Source organism: Hydra vulgaris, chromosome 04, assembly GCF_038396675.1.
Source record: "Hydra vulgaris chromosome 04, alternate assembly HydraT2T_AEP".
In the NCBI taxonomy this organism is placed as follows: domain Eukaryota; kingdom Metazoa; phylum Cnidaria; class Hydrozoa; order Anthoathecata; family Hydridae; genus Hydra; species Hydra vulgaris.
In genome coordinates, this window is record NC_088923.1 from 37535062 (window position 1) to 37556466 (window position 21405).

General features: G+C 31.0%; 1 protein-coding gene across 3 annotated transcripts in view; it reads left to right on the forward strand.

Annotated features, from left to right (window-relative positions):
• Positions 1-14224, forward strand: part of LOC136079793 (uncharacterized) — a 46984-nt gene extending 32760 nt beyond the window's left edge. The window contains exons 2-9 of one of the 3 annotated variants that reach the window (XM_065796240.1): positions 11180-11421; positions 11509-11620; positions 11721-11884; positions 12792-12875; positions 13029-13124; positions 13308-13537; positions 13663-13852; positions 13961-14224. In XM_065796240.1, the coding sequence (XP_065652312.1) occupies positions 11199-11421; positions 11509-11620; positions 11721-11884; positions 12792-12875; positions 13029-13124; positions 13308-13537; positions 13663-13852; positions 13961-14091 (1230 nt within the window). In that variant the 5' untranslated portion in view covers positions 11180-11198 and the 3' untranslated portion in view covers positions 14092-14224. Of the gene's footprint in view, positions 1-11123; positions 11422-11508; positions 11621-11720; positions 11885-12791; positions 12876-13028; positions 13125-13307; positions 13538-13657; positions 13853-13960 lie in introns of those variants that run through there. The other 2 variants (XR_010638227.1, XM_065796239.1) reach the window with 2 other exon arrangements.
• Positions 14225-21405: the final 7181 nt, after the last annotated feature.

Sequence of the window (21405 nt, forward strand, 5' to 3'; positions counted from 1 at the left end):
CCCTTTTTAACCGCAGTATTAAAGTTATCCTTGAAACCCAAAACTCTTTATTATTTCCAGAACCTTCCGAGGTACCAAAAATTTTTAGCGCTAGTTCTGTTCTAAGGAATCTTACATCAAAACTGGCTTTAAGTTGTATTTAATAACTGAAAATTTTTCATCTGAAACAAAATAAATTCTGTTAACACCCCTGGTTTTAACCAAATATAACTTTTATATTATTATAATTTCCTTGCTATTTTTTTTTTTTTTTTATTCTATTTTGGTGCCCCAAGTAGTCCTTATGGTCTTATCACAGAGCACCGCGGATGAGCATTTAATTGGAGGTTCATGCTTCCTTCTTAACCGATGTCGCAAAACTTGCCCAGAGTGGGGTTCGAACCACGAATCCTTTGTTTCTAAGGCAAGTGCGCTACCACTGCGCCACAGCTGCTCTATTATTTTAATATAAAGGAGTTTTAGTTACAAAAAAAAGGTTTTTCCAAGAAAATATATTTTTTCAATTACAAACTGTCTGATTCTTACAGATAACGGCAAAAAGTTGCTATTTTAGCTAATGCTAAAGTTGCCAACGACTAGATGCTCCAGTTTTAACAAAAAAAATTTGATAAGTGATTTTCTACTAATTTAATATTGCTCTGTTTTTTTAAGAACATTGAGCAATTTGCTTTGTATAATGCATTTAAAATTTATATATTCTCTCTCTCTCGCACTCTCCCTCCCTCTCTCTCTCTCTTTCTCTCTCTCTCTCTATCTCTCTATCTCTTCCTCTCTCTCGCTCTCTCTCTATATATATATATATATATATATATATATATATATATATATATATATATATATATATGTATATATATATATATATATATATGTATATATATATATATATATATATATATATATATATATATATATATATATATATATATATATATATATATATATATATATATATATATATATATATGTATGTAGGGAAGAGGGGGCAAGTTGATACGGGGGCAAATTGTTACAAAGCTAATAAAACAGCTATTAAACTAATTGCGCGAATAAGATTTGGTACGGGAAATAGCTTATTATTTCCCTAACGTCCGATGTAAAAAGATTTCCGTTCATTTCAAAATTGATAAAGCTGGGAAGCATTTTGTAAATCGAGCAACTTTCAAAAAAAACTAACAACGTGTTTCGTAAGAGATTTTACAAAAAAGGTAAGTACATTTAATTTATCAACACTTCCATAAGTTTAAGAAAACATTGCTAAATGATTTTGTATATGTCATTTGTTTGTTCGTTGCTTCTGTTAAAATTTAACTCGAACTTAATGCAACGCGGTCTAAAGGGGCACGTTGATACAGACCACTTGGGGCAAATTGATACACTGCATCATCTTACCCTTTGGTAAAGCATTTGAATATGACCAAAAAATATTTTTGTTTATGTATTTGCATTAATGCAATTAAATTGTTTGGTGTAGACTAATGTTTTTTTTTCTCGCAGAGATAGTAAATAGGTAAATTGGCCTAATAAAACATTGTTAGGCCTACGGCCTAATTATTATTAATACCAATATTTAAAACTTTTGCAATCCAGCTAAGTTTCTTATATTTCACGTTTCTAAAAAAACGCGCCCAATTTTCAAAATCAATCAATAAAATTTATGACAGAGTTTAAGTTGCCGTACCCCGCTAGTATCAATGTTTTCGCATATTTGTAAACACTTTAAAAGTTCGTAGTGTGATTATATTGGTATTAAATCCAAATTTAAATGACCAGAGAAAGTAAACATTTTAAATTTTTTATAATTTCAGATGGTGCGAACATATAAAAGAAAAACTACTTTTGGGGCTTCATTGGAAGTCTTTAAACTTGCGGCTGAGGAAGTCATTTCAAAAAAGCAAGGTCTCCGTGACGCATGGCTTAGATAAAATGACATTACTTCGTTTCTACAAAAAAGACAAGGAGGGAGTTTTCATATCTGGTTATTCCAAACACAAACTGTTATTTACTGCTGCAGAGGAGCAAGAACTTGTGAATTATCTGCTAGACGCAGCGAAAATGTTTTTTGGTCTTTCGCCAAAAGAAACAAGAAAGCTTGCATATCAGTATAATAAGATATAGATAATTAGACATAAGAGTCTACAAAAAATAATTCCTTGTTCCTGGCATGCAATTCAATCTGCAGGAGTAGACTGGTTTAAAGGTCTCATGAAAAGACATGAAAATGTCCTGTCTATCAGAACGCCCGAGGTCACTTTTTTAAGTAGAAAGACAAGTTTTAACAGGACAAATGTTGATTTGTTTTACAACAATTTAGAGAGCCTGTACACTCGTTTCCATTTCGAATCACACAACATTTGGAATGTGGAAGAGACTGGACTAACCACAGTTTAGAAACCATCAAAAATAGCAGCTCCAAAAGGCGTCAAACAAGTGGAAGCTGAAACAAGTGCAGAGAGGGGTAAATTAGTAACCTTGTGCTGTGGAGTCAATGCTTTGGGACACGCATGTCCTCAAATGTTCATATTTCCTAGGGTCAGGTATAGTGAACGAATGATAGATAGAGGTCCCCCCCGGCTCTGTTGGAGCATGTCATTTCTGGCTGGATGACAAGGGAGAATTTATTTCTATTTTTGAAACATTTTGTGAAACATTGTAAACCAACAGTTGAACAACCTGTCCTGCTGCTGTTGGATAATCATGAATCTCATGTATCTCTTGAATCTATTTAATATGTTAAGGGAAATGGTATTCATATGCTTTCATTCCCTCCTCATTGTTCGCACAGACTGCAGCCTTTGGATCGTTCAGTGTTTTTTTCACTAAAGAGACATAATGTTCAGTGCGATGCATGATAAATAGCCATCTTGGGCGGCCAATGCAGCCTCTTGACATTCCCGCTATATGTTATAATGCATTCAAGCTTGTCACCTGCTAACATACAGCAAGGCTTCGAATCTACAGAGATTTTTCCTTTCAATCGTTTTCGGATTGACGCTGTTTCTGTCCTCGTCTGTTAGTGATAGGTCAGATCCTGCAGTTTCTGGAGGTGTCGATTCTGCTTTGAACGTGGAGGAAATTGCTGCTGCAGAAAACAATGGTCATCTTTAAGTAGACGTCACTATGAACTTAGCTTCATTTAAATTTCAACCGTCGACATCAGCTCTTTCAGATTCGTTAGCGATATGTAAGGAAAGTCCAGTAGCTTCACATCTGCTGGAACTATTTTTTGTGCCAATAGTCAAGCTATAATCTCGTCCTATGTGGTACGGCCACTTCCTAAAGCCGGACCATACAGCCAGAGTAAACGCAATAGAAAACAGGGCAAAACACGTATTTTCACTGATACACCAGAAAACAAACTATTGACTTGGCAGAACAAAAGAAAAAGAAAAAAGGAGAACCAAAGTCTAAATCGGTTGCAGCCATATCAAAAAATAAAACTGTAAGGACTTCATTTTCAAATTCAAATGAAAACATTGATGATACTATCTGTCTTGTGTGTGGCAAGCCCTATACAAATAGTAGATCAAGGGAAACTTGGGTTCAGTGTGAAGACTGTAAATTGTGGGCCCATGAAGAATGTACAGATGGTACTCCTGCTTTTATTTGTGAAAATTGTTTAGAATGATTAAAAAAAAACACATCTTTTTTTAGTTTGTTTACTTAATCTTTTGTATTTGTTTACATAATCTTTTGTTTTTGTTTACCTGTTTACCTAATCTTTTGTGTTTGTTTACCTGTTTACCTAATCTTTTGTGTTTGTTTACCTTATCTTTTGTGTTTGTTTACCTAATTAGTTTTTTAAAGCTTCATTTTCAAGTCTTATTAAAGGTTGATATATATGGTTAGATGTACTTTCTTATATTTAGCAAGTATTTAAGGCATTAAGGTCTTGGAATAAATTATCTCGTTCTTGGAGCGCTCTTGTTCTCTTTGTTGTTTTTTTTTGCTCCATAATTTTTTAAATGATGTGATGTTGAAATATAGAAAACGAATATAAATTATTTTATTATTTTTATAACAATTTATTTTGAAAAAAAAACTTACTCCCGTTATTCGACTAAATCGACTTTTAATCGAAAATATATTAATCGGTTTAGCCGACAGTCGAATTATTTAAAAGTTATAACAACACTAAATCTTACATATGGTGCGACGTAAAAACTATGTGTCTGGCCAAATCTGGAAACTTGCGAACGTTTAGCTAAGGTAGAGTTCCACGCGGTTATTAAAACAAATCTCGTTTTAAAAAATAAAAATAATGAATTTTTTTTTCCATTACTATAAGTATATAGTCTTAAATGTTAAAAAAAAATAATTAAAGAAAAAAAAAAAAAATTGAACAAGCTATTTATAGATTTTAAAGTAAACGGAAAAAGTATAATTTCATTTAAGAAAAAGTGTTTAACTTTCATTATTTTTTTAAAATCTTGTAGTGATCCAAAATTTTTCCAATTAGTTTTAAATTGGTCGGCTGCAAAGCTGGTTTAATATGTTAAAGCACTAACATTTAATTTTTAGTTTTTTCACGCGATATAAGCAAAATAGTTTCTTACACAATCATGATGCGTAGCTGACCGCTGGGAAGGAAAAGTTGTCTTTTTTCATCAATTTAAATTTTTTTTTTAAATCCTTGTCGATTATTTACGTCAACTAATTAGCCATATTAAGGTTTTGCAATGATTAAAAAAAATTGGCATCAAATAGTTAAAAAAAACCCACTCAACTTCCTGTTGCGTAGCTGACTGCCAAAACTAAACATTTAAATGTCGCAAATTTTGTCAATTTTTTTAAATGCAACAAATAGTTTTGCCCAAACTATTTTGAACTTCAAAACATTTATAGTCAATTAGAAATTATTTAAAACTCCAAAAGACTTTATAGTCAATATAAAGATATGGAATCACTGCAGGAACCAGTTGCTTGCGCATCCAATGAAAATAAAAAAGGTGAGCATTGTGTTTTTATAGAGTTTTTAAGTAATTTTTACATTTATTTGAATGTTTACTTTTTTTATTACAGCTAGCAAGATAAAAAATAGAAAAGCAATGAATCAAAAGAATTACATGAGTAGAAATCATGAAGAAATGAAATTCAAAGCTAAAGAAAATACTAGACTTCGAAGACAAAGATGGATAAAAGATTTTCAAAAAATTGCAGCTGAAAGATTAAAAAGTTTAGGAAGAATGAGAAAATTTCGACTGCGGCAAAAAGACGCATCTTTATCTCTCGAATCAAATCACTCATCATTTGCAAATGTGCAAGTTAAAGGAAAGTATATAAAAAAATTGAATCGCTCTCTTCCCAAAAGTCTTGTTCAGAAAAAGGAACTGTTGTGTTGTTTACTCAATGAAACTCAACCATTAACTTACTCAATTCCTAAATCAACAAACAGTCTCCGAGAAAAAGACTTAGTGGTTATACAAAATTTTTATTGCGACGATGAAATAAGTCGAATATCCCCAAGAACAGCAGATTATACTTCTGTAGTGATAGGAGAAAAAAAGGTGCGTGTTCAAATTCGACACATGTTATATACGCTAAAAGAAGCTTTCGAAGAGTTTAAGCTAAACAATGCAGATATTAAATTAAGCCTGTCAAAATTTTGTCAGTTGAGACCAATTTACGTTCGATGTGTATCATCAATTCCTCATAACGTGTGCGTTTGCATGTTACATGAAAATATGCGTTATGCTCTTGAATCACTTTCGCGAAGTTCAGATATATTCACTACAATTAAAACGGGAAACTCTATGATTCTAAACTTTATTTGTGAAAAACCAACAAAACAATGCTTCAATGCCGTTTGCAAAGAATGTACTGTTTGTAATATGTTTGATAAATTATTACTTCAGTTCGAACAATTTGAGTTAGATCATGGAATCAGTGGCAGAAACCTCATGGAAACCTTTCATGGAATCAGTGGCAGAAACCTCAAGCAAAATCGTATATCAAAATAGAAAAGGTTAAAAAAGAAGGAACAATTGCAGTTTTATTATCACATATTAAAGAAATGCGTGCAAAGTTTATTATTCATTGTAATGTCAAGAGCAGTCAATCGTCCGTATTTAAATTTAATATAGAATCAGCGATTCAAAAAGACTCAAATAAGGCTGTTATTCAAGTTGACTGGGCAGAAAATTATACTTGTATTTACCAAAACGAAACGCAAGCAGCTCATTTCGGTCAAAATCACATTTCTATATTTACATGTGCAGTTTGGCATCGTCAAATTAAATCTTTTGCGCTAGTTTGTGATTCAAGCGATCATACAAAATTATCTGTTGTTCTAAACATAAATAAAATTATCGAGCTTCTATCAGACGATATTACAGAAGTTCATATTTTCAGTGACAACGCAACATCACAATTTAAAAATAAATATATTTTGGCATCAATGAAAATTTTAGAAAAAAAGCATACAATTAAAATGCACTGGCATTTTTTTGCTGCAATGCATGGAAAAGGAGTTGTGGATGGAATTGGAGCCACTGTAAAACGTGTTGCCAGAAAAAATGTTTTAACTGAAAAATATATAATTTCTAGTGCTAGCGATTTGGCAGCCGCAACAAACAATTTAAAAATTACCGTTATATTACTGACTGATAAAGAAAAGCTAGAGATAAACAACTCTCTTGGTTTGAGCACCTTTTTTAAGAAAACAAAAAAAATTAAAGAATTGCATAAATGCCATTACTTTCAGGTTTTAGACGGTAACGTTGTAGGTGAGCAGCTTTCGCCAAATATTGCATAATATCAAAGCGATAGAAGCGTCTAGACATTTAGCAGTGATCAAGTAATTTAAAAATCACCTTAAAAAGCTGTAAAAATTTCTTAATAAAAGCCATAAATAAATATTAGATTTGTTTTGCGTAGCTGACTGCATGATTTCTTAAAACGTTTTTTTTTACCTGTTATTGTTGTTCTATTGAAAGTCTTACTTATTTTTTTCAATACTTTTCAAGTTTTCTTGGGGTGACTTTTTTTGCGCAACTAAGCTCGGAAGGTTTATTCAGTTTATCCCTAATACATTTCGATCAACAATAACAGCTTACACGTTTAAAGAACTTCTAGTTGTTGCTTTTTAAATTATTTTAGTTGTTCAATTATTGTCCAAATACTTGATGCTTTTAAAGCTCTGAAGATCAAAGTTCCAAAGTAAATGCAAGTAAAATGAATGCATTTATATACATCTTTGAGTTAAAAACGTTTATATAATAAGGTTGTGAACAGATAAAAATATCAAGAGTACATTTAAAAGGAAATTGTATTACCTACCCCCTAGCCCCATTATTTAAAAAAGTGAGAGTACTGAAGCTTCTAAAGCCCCCTCCCCCTTTTCCACCCCGGGGTCCAGGTTTCTTTTAATGTAAAATTATCTTTATAAACTTTATAAATAAAATTTATTGTTTCTAAATACAAGCTATAAATATAGTTTTAGATTTGTTTTGGGTTTTAATTTGAATTATAATAAAAATTCGCATGTTGCGTGGCTGATTGTTGCGTAGCTGACAGCATAGTTTTTTGAAAACTTTTTATTTGACGTGTAATTAATATTATATTAAAAATTTTTTATAAATATAACTTCACTGAAATAATTGTTTTTGATGAAAAAAACGTTTTTATAAAAAAATAAATTATAGATTCGGAGAAAAAATAATTCAAACTTTAAATTAAAAAAACAAGCTTTTTTGCGCGTTGCGTAGCTGACCGCTGTCTTTTATTTCTATTTTACTCAAATTGTCTTCTCATCCTTTTTTTTTTGTGAATAATAATAAAAAAGGATAATTTGAGTGTAAACGTAAAAAAAAATTAAAAATTATAATATAATGAGTCAGTTAAATTTTTAAAAACATGTTGCGCTCGTTGCGTAGCTGACCATAGAACTCTACTAAGCCAAAATTACCCTCAAGTCTTTTCAGCAATATGTCAGGGTTGTTCCCAGTGAGAATGGTAACAAAGGTCCGTTAGCGGCGCGCCGATGCTGGCTAAATATCGATGGGCCAAAAGCAGGCCTGACATGGCGCGCCAACGTCGGCATACCAAAATTGGACCGAATGCGGCTTTGAGCTGGCAAGCCGAAGTAGGCGTGCCTACATCTTACCTACAGCGAATGATTAGCTAACCACACATAGAGAACCAGCGAAGGACCGCGAAAAGTTAACATGCGTTTTTAAAAGCATCAATTCCTTTTCTAATGAAGCACAGTAGAATAAATATTATGAATATGCTAAAACTGTGTTCATTGTCAACATGCTAGTAATATAACCATGTTGACCATGAACACAGTTTAAGCATATTCAATTGTTATATTAGTAATATAAAAATTTGTTTATCTAATAATGGATATATATATATTTATTTATTTATTTATATTTTTATTATGAAACACAATAATGTTTATTTATATTGGTTAAACAATGTATTGTATTAATGATTTCTCCCAGGTTAAGTATGTCAAGCTACTGGAGCAGATGGAGAAGGATCCGTGCAGAGGTTGCAGTTATTACTGACGAGTGCTTTAGTAAAAAAAATATACATGAACTATGTGAGGATGTGGAAACAGTTGATAGTGTTTCTGACTCAGCTTTTTTATTTCGACCAGATCAGTTACAATTAAGTACAGATACCGCATATGACTTGATACTGAATCCGATAGTTGTTGAGAGTTTTGAAGATTGTAATTCTGATACAAGTGAAGATAAATTTGAAAATAGATATTCAGATGAATCTTTTTATAATAACAAATGTAAAATTAGCAAAGAAACTGAAGAGTTGATTTCTGATTTGGCTTGTTGGTCTACTAAACATAGCATTACACAATCAGCGTTAAATGAGTTGCTAAATCTTTTACAAAAAAATTTTCCTGATCTACCAAAATGTGCTAAAACAGTCCTTCAGACATCAAAGTTTCCACATTTGGTCATTGATAATTCATACTGCTACATAGGAATAAAAAATGGAATATTGTCAGGTGGACACATTAAGCAATTAGTAGATCAAACTATATCTATTCAAATCAATGTAGATGGATTGCCACTATTTAAAAGCTCAATGATGCAGTTGTGGCCGATTCTAGGATTAATAGAAATATTTAATGGTATTCTTCAGTGTAATAAAGAACCATTCTTGATTGCACTATATTGTAATAATAGTAAACCAAAGGATGTAGGTGCATTCCTTAAGGACTTGGTTGACGAAGTTAATGAACTAGAAAATCATGGATTGATGATTAATGGGTACCATTATGCAGTAAAAATTTTAGCAATTATTTGTGATACACCGGCAAGATCATTTATAAAATGTAATAAGGCTCACAATGCTTACAGTGGTTGTGACAAATGTGAGCAACGTGGTAAATTTATTGGAAGAGTTACATTTCCGGAAATGAATGCAAAATTAAAAACAGACTTGTCTTTTGCTACGATGTCAGATTGCAGTCACCACATAATGGAAAGCCCGTTGAGTAGAACATCTATTGGTTTGATTACTCAGGTTCCTCATGATTACATGCATCTTGTTTGCCTAGGTGTTATGCGAAAGTTGATATATGCATGGATACAGGGACCTTTAAATACACGTCTCGGGCCTCGGGTGATTCAGCAGTTATCAGAAAAGTTAGTCATTTTGAGACCACATGTGTGTTCAGAGTTTGCACGCAAACCAAGATCGTTTAGAGAGTTTGAACGATGGAAGGCATCTGAATATAGGCGGTTTTTACTGTATACAGGGATGGTTTGCTTGAAAGACATATTGTCAGACCGTTTATATAAAAATTTTTGTTGCAATAAATATTTTATTGAGTGAATCATTGTGTCACATATATGCGGATTATGCTCATAATTTGCTTGTAATTTTTGTTGAAGATATAGGAAACTTATATTGTCCTGAATTTTTAACATACAATATGCATGGATTGATTCATTTAGCCCAAGATGCCAAACACTTTGGCCCTCTGGACAATATTTCAGCATTTCCGTTTGAGAATTTTTTGCAACACATGAAGAAATTAGTTCGGAGGCCAAATTTACCACTTCAACAAGTTGTGAGAAGAATGTATGAAAAAAATCTTGTTCAGAAGCTTAGTAAAGTTGATTCAATTTTGACAGTACAACATGAAATGAAGAAAGAACATTTTGATGGACCATTGTGTTTAAATTTGGGAATGAATGTTTCTAATCAATTTAAAGAGCTATATACCTCAAAATTTTGTGTTATAGTTGGTTTTGGTGACAGCTGCTTTAGATTATTATCTGGGGCAATAATTGTTGTGCAAAATATCACAAGATGCTCTGATGATCAGATTGTTATTTTGCATAAATCTTTTGAAAAAATTGAGAATTTTTTCACATATCCATGTGATTCTAAAAATTTGGAAATTTTCATGGTGTCGTTGTTAAGAAAACAGCTCTTCAAATGCTCTTTATCAGAAATAAAACACAAATATGTACTTTTACCTCACAAGCAATGTTATGTTGCTGTACCTATGCTTCATTTCTGAATATATTATAATATATTATATATTATAATATATTACCATGATTACTTTTTTTTTTAAAAAGTTTGATCATTATTATAGGTCGTAAAATATTGGTAATGGTAAATTTCTTATATATTGGTAGTTTATTTTTTGTTTTCTATCTTGCATAATGTTTGGTAATGATAAATTTCTTATATTATTGGTAGTTATTTTTTGTTTTCTATCTTGCATAATGTTTGTCAAAGTGAAAGCTCATTAAAATCTTATTTTTAGTACATGAGTATGAGTTGCTAAATCTTTTACAAAAAACTTTATTTTTTATTTTATATTACTATCTAGTCAAAATTTGTCTCTTAAATTTTTTTTAGTTGTATTTGTAATAAACTTTGTTTCTTAACTTATTTTATAGTTTGCTGTATTTTGACATTATTTATATTGAAAAATAATGTAGTTAATGCAACTTCCTGGTTACAAAATAACTACAGAAATATTAATTATAACAATTAATTATAAAATTAATTAAAACAATTTCGACATTCCTGTGAAATATTTTTCCCATATTTTTTCCCATGTGTTATTAGTTGTACAATTAAAGAAAAAATAATAATGTTATTCAGAAATTTTTATTTGTTTTTCAGGAATACTTCTTAATAATGTTAACAGTTGATTAATAATAAACAATAATAACTTTTTTTCAAATAGGTTTTATCTCAAGTATATCATGGCTTTTATTATAGTTGAATTTCTTGATTATCCAGAAGACCTTAAAGAAACCCGTGAATTGGGTATAATTCCAAAAGGTTGGCTGTGTTCTGAAGAAGAAGATTGTTGTTGCTATCCACCCTTTTTCAGAAACCAAAATAAAATAAACAAAATAGTTAAGGATGAAGTAGAACCAGAACAAACTTGGCATGAGCACAGAATTAGAGTGCTTGGAAAAGCAGGTATGTTAGCTTTTGCCAAATGCTGTTGTGTATTTAAAATGTTACAAATGATACAAGTTTTTACTTTAGTTATTGTACTATTTATAGCAACTTATGAGAGGGCTTTAGAAAAAGAGAAGGTTGCAAGTTATGAGTCTGATCTTAATCTCACAGAGAATGACAAAAAAAGCATTGCAAATGAAAGTCGCCTAAGAAAGCGGTATTTTTATGTGAAACATATCGTTAACATATGATATAAGCATATCTATTTTTTTTTTTTTTTTTCAAATTAATAAAATTGATATTTTGCTTTGTTTTAGAAAAGTAGACTATAGCGGATTAGTAGAAAGTGAACATGAATCTGATGATGGTATCAACTTCAAGATTGGAGCATCTGTCCAAGAAAAAACGAAAAAAAGGAAACTATTGAGAACAGAACCAATCACAACAACTCCTGATGTCCCTGAGTTTCCTAATTTGAGAGGTAAATGATCTGAAATTTGGAACCTCTAACTCCTTACGGTTCTTGAATGATACCTCATTTTGTCCAAAAAATATTGCTATCAGAGATGCGGAGTCCCAAAAAGGACTCCGGATTTGAAAGTCACAAAAAGATTACTTGAACCTAGTTTTTGGTATCCAGGAGCTCTAAAAATATAAATAAGTTTATGGACTACTATTAGGAAAAAAATGAAGACTTTTAGGTTAGAGGAACAATTGTTTCTTGAACCCGGAGTACTTAGGTACATGGCGGCAAGGACTCCAGGACTCCGGGCTTAAAAACAATAAGTTTCAAGTCATTAAATTTCATGAACTTTTTTCTTATAGCAGATCATAAGTCAACAATCATGTTTAGTGTATATATATATATATATATATATGTATATATATATATATATATATATATATATATATATATATATATATATATGTATATATATATATATATATATATATATATATATATATATATATATATATATATATATATATATATATATATATATATATATATATTAGTAGAAAATCACTTAACTAAATTTTTTTCCATTTGACACTGTGTTTCATCAACAAAGATTCATCAGAAATCTGATGAATCTGAAATCTGATGGATTTCTGGTTTCATCAACAAAGATTCATCAGAAATCTGATGGAATATATAATTGCTCTGTTCTTTTAAGAACATTGAGCACTCTATTGTGTAGAATACTTTTTAAAGTTGTTTAAATATATATATATATATATATATATATATATATATATATATATATATATATATATATATATATATATATATATATATATATATATATATATATATATATAAATGAGAGAAAGAGAGAGACAGAGAGAGAGAATACAATTTCTCAAATATATTTTTAAATTTTTAGAAGAGCAAATAAATATATTTACCAAAACTATGGTGTCTCCAGTGCGCTTGTCTCAAAGGCAGATAAGTGACAGCAACTTAAAAGGTAACTTTATATATGGAAACATCTTCTATACTTGATTTCAAATTAGTTTATATTTTATATAATACATTTTAATCAAATTAAACATCAAAATTGAAATGAATGACATCATTAAACAATAAATGTTTTTTAATTGTTATGGTTGTTTCATTTTAGGATTTTCCCAAGTTCCAGTAATTGATATGCCACCGCATTGCTCAATGTTTTCAATGAACCCGTCTCATGTTCCTTTAAGTGATTGCAATTTAAATGGTAATACATAATTCTTCAGGTCTAATTTTGATGTCAAATTCTATATTTGGGCAGGCATGTCTCTTTAGTCGTGATGAAAAAAAAATTTGCATAGGATAAAAATTTTTACTTATATAAAACCATCAATTTTAGCATAGTAGTCAAATTTTATTTACTGCTACTATTTCTATTGTATTGTTTTAGGAACTATGGATAAAACATTGGTTGCTTTATTAATTGAAATGAAAACATCAATTAAAGAATTACAGCGTCAATCGGAAATCAACACCCAGTTACTTCAAACACTGCTTGATAATAAGTACAAGTATGATGACAGCATGCTTAAAGAATACAATCTTCCGATTGATAATATTAAAGATTTAGATGTATTTGACAGTCTGATAATGCAAGACAAGGCGATTTTCAACAAGCTGGTAAGTGTTTTAAAGGTGTTAATCCAGCTATTATATTTTTTATGATATTTAATCATTTATCTTATTTGATTCGTATGCAAAGTGACACCATTTAAATTAAATACAAATAATCTGTTGAAGTATAGGTGATTGCTCTTGCCAGCAAGGGTGGTCAATCAATCAGAGAAATTGTAAAAAGGGCCATTAACGCCTTAATAACCAACGACCTGCAACGAAAATTTAACTGGACTGGAACAGTTGGGCAGGCTGGAGATAAGGAAAACATTTCAACTAAAAGAGCTTTTCGCAAACTTAATTGTTGTTTAGCGCTGCAGAGTAAGTAATTTTTGTGATTAACTAATTTGTAATGTGCATTTAAATCATCAGAAAAGTCAGTATTTAATACAACTATAATAATCTAACTATAAATATATTATATAACAGGGGGAATTAGTAAAAATCCACCAACAAAATCAATAACCGAAAGCGAATTTCAGGTTGAAGTCGTTCGTTTTTTACGAGGAGCTGCATACAGAAATGGGGGAAGAAAAATGAGGGCAGTCAATAAGAATTAAAACGAAGAGCTCTGCAATTTAGGCGAACAATTTTAATGTATGGCTTGTAAGAGATTATAAGAAGTTAAAATAACAATTATTTGTATTTAATTATATTTTTGATATCTGATAATATATGAATACTATATGATAATATATGAATACATTATACGAATACCTTAATAATATAAGAATACATTATAATGTATTCATATATTATCAAGGTAATAAAGCCCCGTTAGCGGCACGTCGACACTGGCTAAATATTGATGGGCCTAAATCGGGCCTTGTATGTCGCGCCAACGTCAGCATGCCAAAAGTAGACCAAATGCATCTTTAACATAGGAAGCCGAAGACAGCCTGCCGACAGCTAACCTACAGCGAATCATTAGCGGTTTAAAATTAAAATTTCAAAGAAAATAAATAGAATCTTCAGTGCACATACGTGTTACATGCATGTTACGTTATAACGTAACCCTGATAAATATATAAATTTATGCATTTTTGCATGCAATTTCAACCGGGCAGTCGATGGACTTATGGCGGCTAGCCAGCAGCAAACCATTGTTAAATCTACATCGGCTTGCCGGTAACGGACCACTGTTGCACCTATATCGATTTGCCGTCTGCGGACCGCTAAATAACCGATTAGCAAGCCAGCGAGGTAACGCTGTGGCTCGCCGACGTCGGGCCAGCGCGTGTGCTGCAAAAGGCCCGATAGCGGCCCGGGTACATCTTGCTCACTGGGTTGCTAATGCAAAGCTTTGAAAGCTCAGAACCATTTTGAAAGGTCATCATCAGCGGACTTGACAATGCTCATATTTTGAAAATCATCCCAGCAATGGATATACATTTTTTATTAGGAAATGTCAATCATTTTTTTTAAGATCCTTAAAACCGCTTGTATAGAAGCTTATTGTTGTTGTCAAGACTTGCTTTGGATTTATCTTTCATCCTAATTTCGTTGAAAATATTAAAAAACACAAAAAGGTGTTACTTAATGGTAACTGTTACAAGCGTAACACCAAAAATTCACACCGTCTTCTACCACATCAAGGATTTCATCAGTCACAAACGATCCCCCATGAGTCCCTATAGTGAACACACTCTCATTAAGAAAGCTGTGTTCATTATATCAACATTGATCAAAATATAAGCAAAATAATGTTTATCCAGAGTACAATTAAAAATTGTTGCGCAGCATAATTGATCTGATTAGTAAGCATCTTTAAAGAACATAATTAGAAAAAAGCATAATTAGAATAATTTGAGTTATTTGAGATTAGGCAATAGAAATTCTTAAAGCTTAGGTTTTCAATGAGTAATTACTTTATCTAAATCTTTAAATGCTATTAATTAAAATACAATGAAAATTACATTTAAAACAACATATTATGATATTACATTTTAAAATAGTTTTATTTTTTGAGAAAATCAAAATATGTCTTAAAATGTAATGAGATGCTATTTGGTTGAAATACATTGTAAAAAAATTTTAAATGTTGTTATTTTTTACTTGGTTTTTAAAGTAAAATTTATTTCAGAATGTTTCAAGAGTCAATAGAAAATTTGTTAACAAAAACATATTTTTTGTTAGCAAATAAACTATTTTTTGTTTGTTTCGCCAACTGGTAGCCCTTTAACCAGGTTTAACACATTTTTTTAGCATTGTTTTGCTGTTTGGCAGTAATTTATTCCTTAATAAATGTTGACATATTCACGCTTTGCATAAGTTAATTCAAATCATGCTTTATATTTTGTTCCATAAAATAAAAATGGTACATGTACTAATAAAATTTAATACAAAATGTTGATATTACATAGTAGTACACTCATGTAACCATTAATTTGGAAACAGTAACCAAATATTGTAGTAATTGGTATCGTTTTGAGGTATAAGTAGAAAAAAACTAACAAAATTTAAACTAAAGCTGCTTTAAATCCCAAACCAGTCAACCAATTAGACTGAAATTTTATCTTGAGTTCGGTGTTGCTATAGGCTACATTTTTACCATTTGTTATCAAATTGTGTTTAGAGTGGTTCTTATTCTGCAGGTGTTTTTATAAGAGTCAAGTTTCACTTATTTTGAACATTTTCTTTTTTTCCACGGACAAAATTAAAAGAATTCAAATTTTAAATGACAGAATACCTTGATATATTCGCAGTGCCGTGGCTAATGGGTCGGAAGACCCAGCAAACCAATGTGCATGGGTCTCGTAAGGGATCTATACAAGCTTGAATGTGGGACCCATAAAGGTTTCCCAACGGAATCCCGGCAGGAGTTGCCCACGGGCCCCATATGGGGACCGTAAGGGTTGCCCTCTGGGTAACCAATAAAGGTCCCGTATATTTCCCATTTTTTCGCCCTTACAGTTTCCATATATACTGTCTGGTATTTCCCAGGTTTGTCCAAAAGGGTCCTGTAAGTTTCCAATTTATTTTTTCCTAGTTAGTCCCTATATACTTTTTATCGGTTATAAGATCATAGACAATTTACAAAAGGATGTATGTATAAATGCGTAGATTGAAATTATCGACTGCGAATTTCATCTGGATATTTTGAAGTCTTTATAAAATAAGTTACTTTTACATAAAATACTACCAATTTTGGTGAAATTAGTTCTTTATTTATACAAAAAAAAGTAAACAAAAACGATAAATCTTGAAAGCCGTTGGGCAATGTTTTTTTTGTGTCCATCAATTTGAACTGGGAGCTATCATTGTATTTTTCGTAATTGCATACCGATGTCTATCAGTGCATCTATTTCTTACGTTGAAAAACCATTTAGATAATTCTATTTAAAAATCTTTATTATTGCATTGTTTTGTATTTGGTTTTAACTTCACAGCACCTATAATTGCCATAAAACTACACTGTATTAAAGTAATCTAAAAAAACAAAAAAAAAACAATCTTATATAGGGATACGTTGCTAATACACGAATTAAATAATACTTACTAAAAAAAACTTGACAAAGCAATTGTGCTTTAAACGATTTCTTTTCCTTCTGCGAACAAAGTTGCTTTCGAGTATTATTCATACGTACTTATGAATTATGTGTAAGGGATCGTCTATAAACTACGTACGCTCGGAGGAGAAGAGAGTGTGTGCAAATGGCGTATATGAGATGGGAGGGCAGTGGGGCAATTATAAAAGTAAGGAAACACTAAATTAAAAAATATATAATGAAATGTTGGGTAGGTAGGTTAAAAGCGTAGGTACATTTAGGGAGGTGAAGGGTACTTAAAAAACTTATAGCATAATGCGGTGGGAGGAGGGGGGGGGGAGAATAATTACACATATTTCATAAATCCGTAGACTAAATAGATAACACATTGCTACGCAAACAAACATTTTCATTTAAAAAAATTCGGATAATATTTTATATTACTCGGTTTTTTTTATCGTTTTTCCATTCGGGTCCCAGACAGATCCCACCAACGGGGTGTGTGTGAGAAGGCCTAGCCACGGATCTGTGTGTATGCTATCTTTCCATATAAGTGGCGTTTTTTGGTCAGCAAAGTCGACAATAATAGGATCCATGATAACCGTGTATAAATAAGTCTAAAAAAAGATACTGGAATTCCTGTATCTTTTTCTGTAGCAAAAATTAAGTGACAAATGTAACACTTTCTTTTTTCGTAACGGTATAACCAACAAGTATAAATACAAACGTTTAGATAAATAAGGCAATAAATAGCTCTTATGACAAGCAATTTGTAGTTGTAGAAAGAAGTTTAGAGATTTTGTGACATCATCAACTTTGATAGTAATTTATATTCAAGAGCGTTGTTAAAAGCAAAGATTATCACTCATACGATCTCATGCATGACCTTGTTAGTTTTGGCCTGACTTAGTTTTGTACCACTACGCTAAGAAAATTTTAGATTGGTGTAAATTTAATACGGTTAATATTGTACTAAAAAAGTTCAATCAATCAATTGCTTGAATTCCCATCAAAAAAGTTTTTTTTTTTTTTTAATATCATATAATTATTTTTTAGTGCTGGTTTATTTTGAATAGTATCCGCAGCGATTGTGTTACTTTTTTATGTTACAAAAGTTGTACAGAGTTTATAGAACTCAAACAAAGTAAACAAATATTTACAATTTTTATTAAACTTTACAAATACTTTGCAATTAAAACAGTTTGTGCAGTCAATCGTATTACATAACTTCCAACAATCTTAAAGGAATAATTAAAAGGAACTTTTATTTTAATCAGTCCCTTGGCAACCTTGTATATATTACTTTAACTAGTCTTGGCAAATCTAAACTTAGAGGTAGATGATTACCTTGTAATCCATAACGTTAAAATAAAAATTTAAAAGATGGTATATCCAAGACGTTAAAATAAAAGTTTAAAAAATTATCTTCCATAAAATTATAAAAAGTGATCAAAATTTTAATTTCAAATAATTTCATAAATAATTACTAACAAATCTGAATTAAATAAGATCAATGAATTTCATACAAATACGTACCTTAATAAATCTATACCTTTACGTACCTAAATATATGATGTCGGACCCTATTGAAATTGTTAAAAAAAAGCAGCCCATGCAGCTAATTTAGTTAATTCCAATCCGAAAGCATCAACCTTTCATGATAAGTATTCCCCGAGCGTATCAGCCATGATTCAGTCGGCTGTTGATGTAACAATCTCTACTTTGAAAGAATTTCATGTAGCTCAAAAAGCTGCTTTCTACTCAAAAATTCAGCATGCATCCACTAAACTAAAACATGATTAAACATGGTTTAGCTTGTTTTAAAATAGCGAGACGACTAAAACCAACGACGCCATTTTACTGCATAAAATAGCAAAACAAAATAAAAAGTAGAATAAAAAATAATATTATTAAAAGACTCCTCTTTTCCAGTATCCGTTAACTCTAATCTCGAAAAATCAAGTATTGTTTACTGTAATGAATTAATCGGCGTCGAAACCTCGAACCTCTTGGTCCGAGGTTTAACGCTGACTCTAACCTAATAAGCGACATTGATAAGGAAGGAGGCGTAAACTTCCTCGTTAATTGCTCTTCAGCGGTGCTTTGTGGTAAGACCATAAGTTTTTTTAATAACCTGAAAAGAAAAAAAAATGCACCCACGTCAAAGTAATCATCTACCTCTAAGTTTAGCTCAACTTCAACTAATCTTAGCTCTAAACTAAACTAATCTAAGCTTTATATTGTTATAGCACACCTATCTTTGATTCTTATACCCAAAATTCTTGAAAATTCTTTGATTCTTATACCCAAAGCTGGGCTCTTGACAATGCTTAAAGATCAATTATAAATATAAATATGTGTATGTCCAGCCTGATAAGACAGAAACGAACGTCTCATCGAGAAAAAATTGAGAATTAAAAGAAATAAACGAAACTAAATGCTTTCGGACACAAGAATAGATCCTGTTGGCAGGCTCAACTGGTACACGAAATCGAAAAAAAGGTTATTGGGGTATCTGTTCTGGAGAAATCAAATAGATCTTGAACGTAAACTTGAACAATAGATAATCTAAAGTTAAATCTTATATATCAAACTATTGGCTGTCATCACTAAATTTTATCATTTAAACGCAACCTCTTATAATAACAAATGGAACAATTTCAAAGCTACTTAAATATCAACATGCTATTGTTGTCACAGAGACCTGGTTTACACCAATCTCTCTGACTTAATTAGATATTTATTCTGTATATCTACGTATTAGAGAACTGATAGATTGTAGAGTTGCTGTTTATATCAGAATGATACCAAATCGTTTGAATGTAAATTTAATACTGACCATTTAAGCAAATAAGTTTGGCGTCAGGTTATTATTGTTGTAGAGCGCATACTTATTAGCTGTATCTATTGTATCCACACACCAATCAATCTATTTATTACATTTATTAATAAATCAGTTGCGCGCTAAGTTATTATAGACGATAGCAAATATATTAACGCTTTAGTTGTTGGTGACTTCAATCACAATGATATTATTTGCACTGAATTTGGAGGCATATCTACATGGTTTTTTTGATCTCGTTAATGACTATTTCTATACGTAACTAGTTTTCGAGCCAATTTTAAAAAAAAATATTCTTGACCTTTTCCTCTATGATGATCTAGATCAAATAGATAAAGTCAGTGTCGGATGACCTCTCAGTTGCACTCAAAAAAATCACATACACAATACTTTTTTTGGAGTTCAAATTAAAAATACCGGTCGAATATAATAGCTTCAACAATATCAGGTGCTATTACCGCAAAAGAAATTACGTTGAAATTAATAAATGCATCGATGCTGTCAATTGGGTTTATTTATTTTATGGCAAGTCAGCTGATGAATGTTTTGAACTTTTTAGAATACAATAAACTGCGTGACTTATATAACCCTAAATACCACTAGATTTTGTTACAATAAATGTAATCCTTAATGACTTAATCATGCAATTAAAATTTCGTCTATTTAAGAAACTTAAATGCGCTTCATCTAAACATAAAGATATTATACGTTTTTCTTTACAATGAACAAATTCGTATGGTCAAAAAACAAGTTACAACTGTTATCAATAAATGAGAAAATTACATTATCTCAAATTATAAAACCAATCCAAAATGGCTTTATTCATATATGAACAGTAAAAAAATCTTGTAAAAGTAAAATTCGTACTCTCCAATCACAAGTCATCTAAACTTACCAGTGCTCAGTATTAGAACTAATGCAATCTGTACTCCAGAAGTCAGCTTCCTACTCTTAGAAGTCAGCTTCTCTAGCAAAAGTTTAGAAGCTTTATTATTATCTCTTGATACTTCAAAGGGTACGCGTATTGATGATATACACGCTTATTTTTTAAAAAGTTGCTCAGCTCGTTTCAGTAGGCCACTTTTACTAATATTTAAATGCTACATAGTTTCAGGTCATTTTCCATCATGTTGGAAGCTTGCAAATCTTACACCCATTTACAAGAAAGGTTGTCGTACTGATCCAGAAAACTATAGGCCTATTTCGCTAACTTCTGTTGTTTGTAAGATTATGGAAAAGTTACTTCGCGACATTATAGCTGGCCATTTGAACACCCACAATTTATTATCCTGTGATCAACATAGGTTTGCTCAAAATGTGCACGACTAATCATTTAGAAGTATTAGACATTATTACCGAAGCTCTTGATGATCGCTGCTCTGCACTACTAATTTGTTTAGACTTCACTAAAGCATATGATCGTGAAACACTCCTGAAACTAACGAGAAACGTTTTTGCGTCATGATTCTTCATTGGATAAAATACTTTTTGAATAACAGTAAAAAAGCAACAAAAAACATTATGTTAATAAAATCAATAAATTA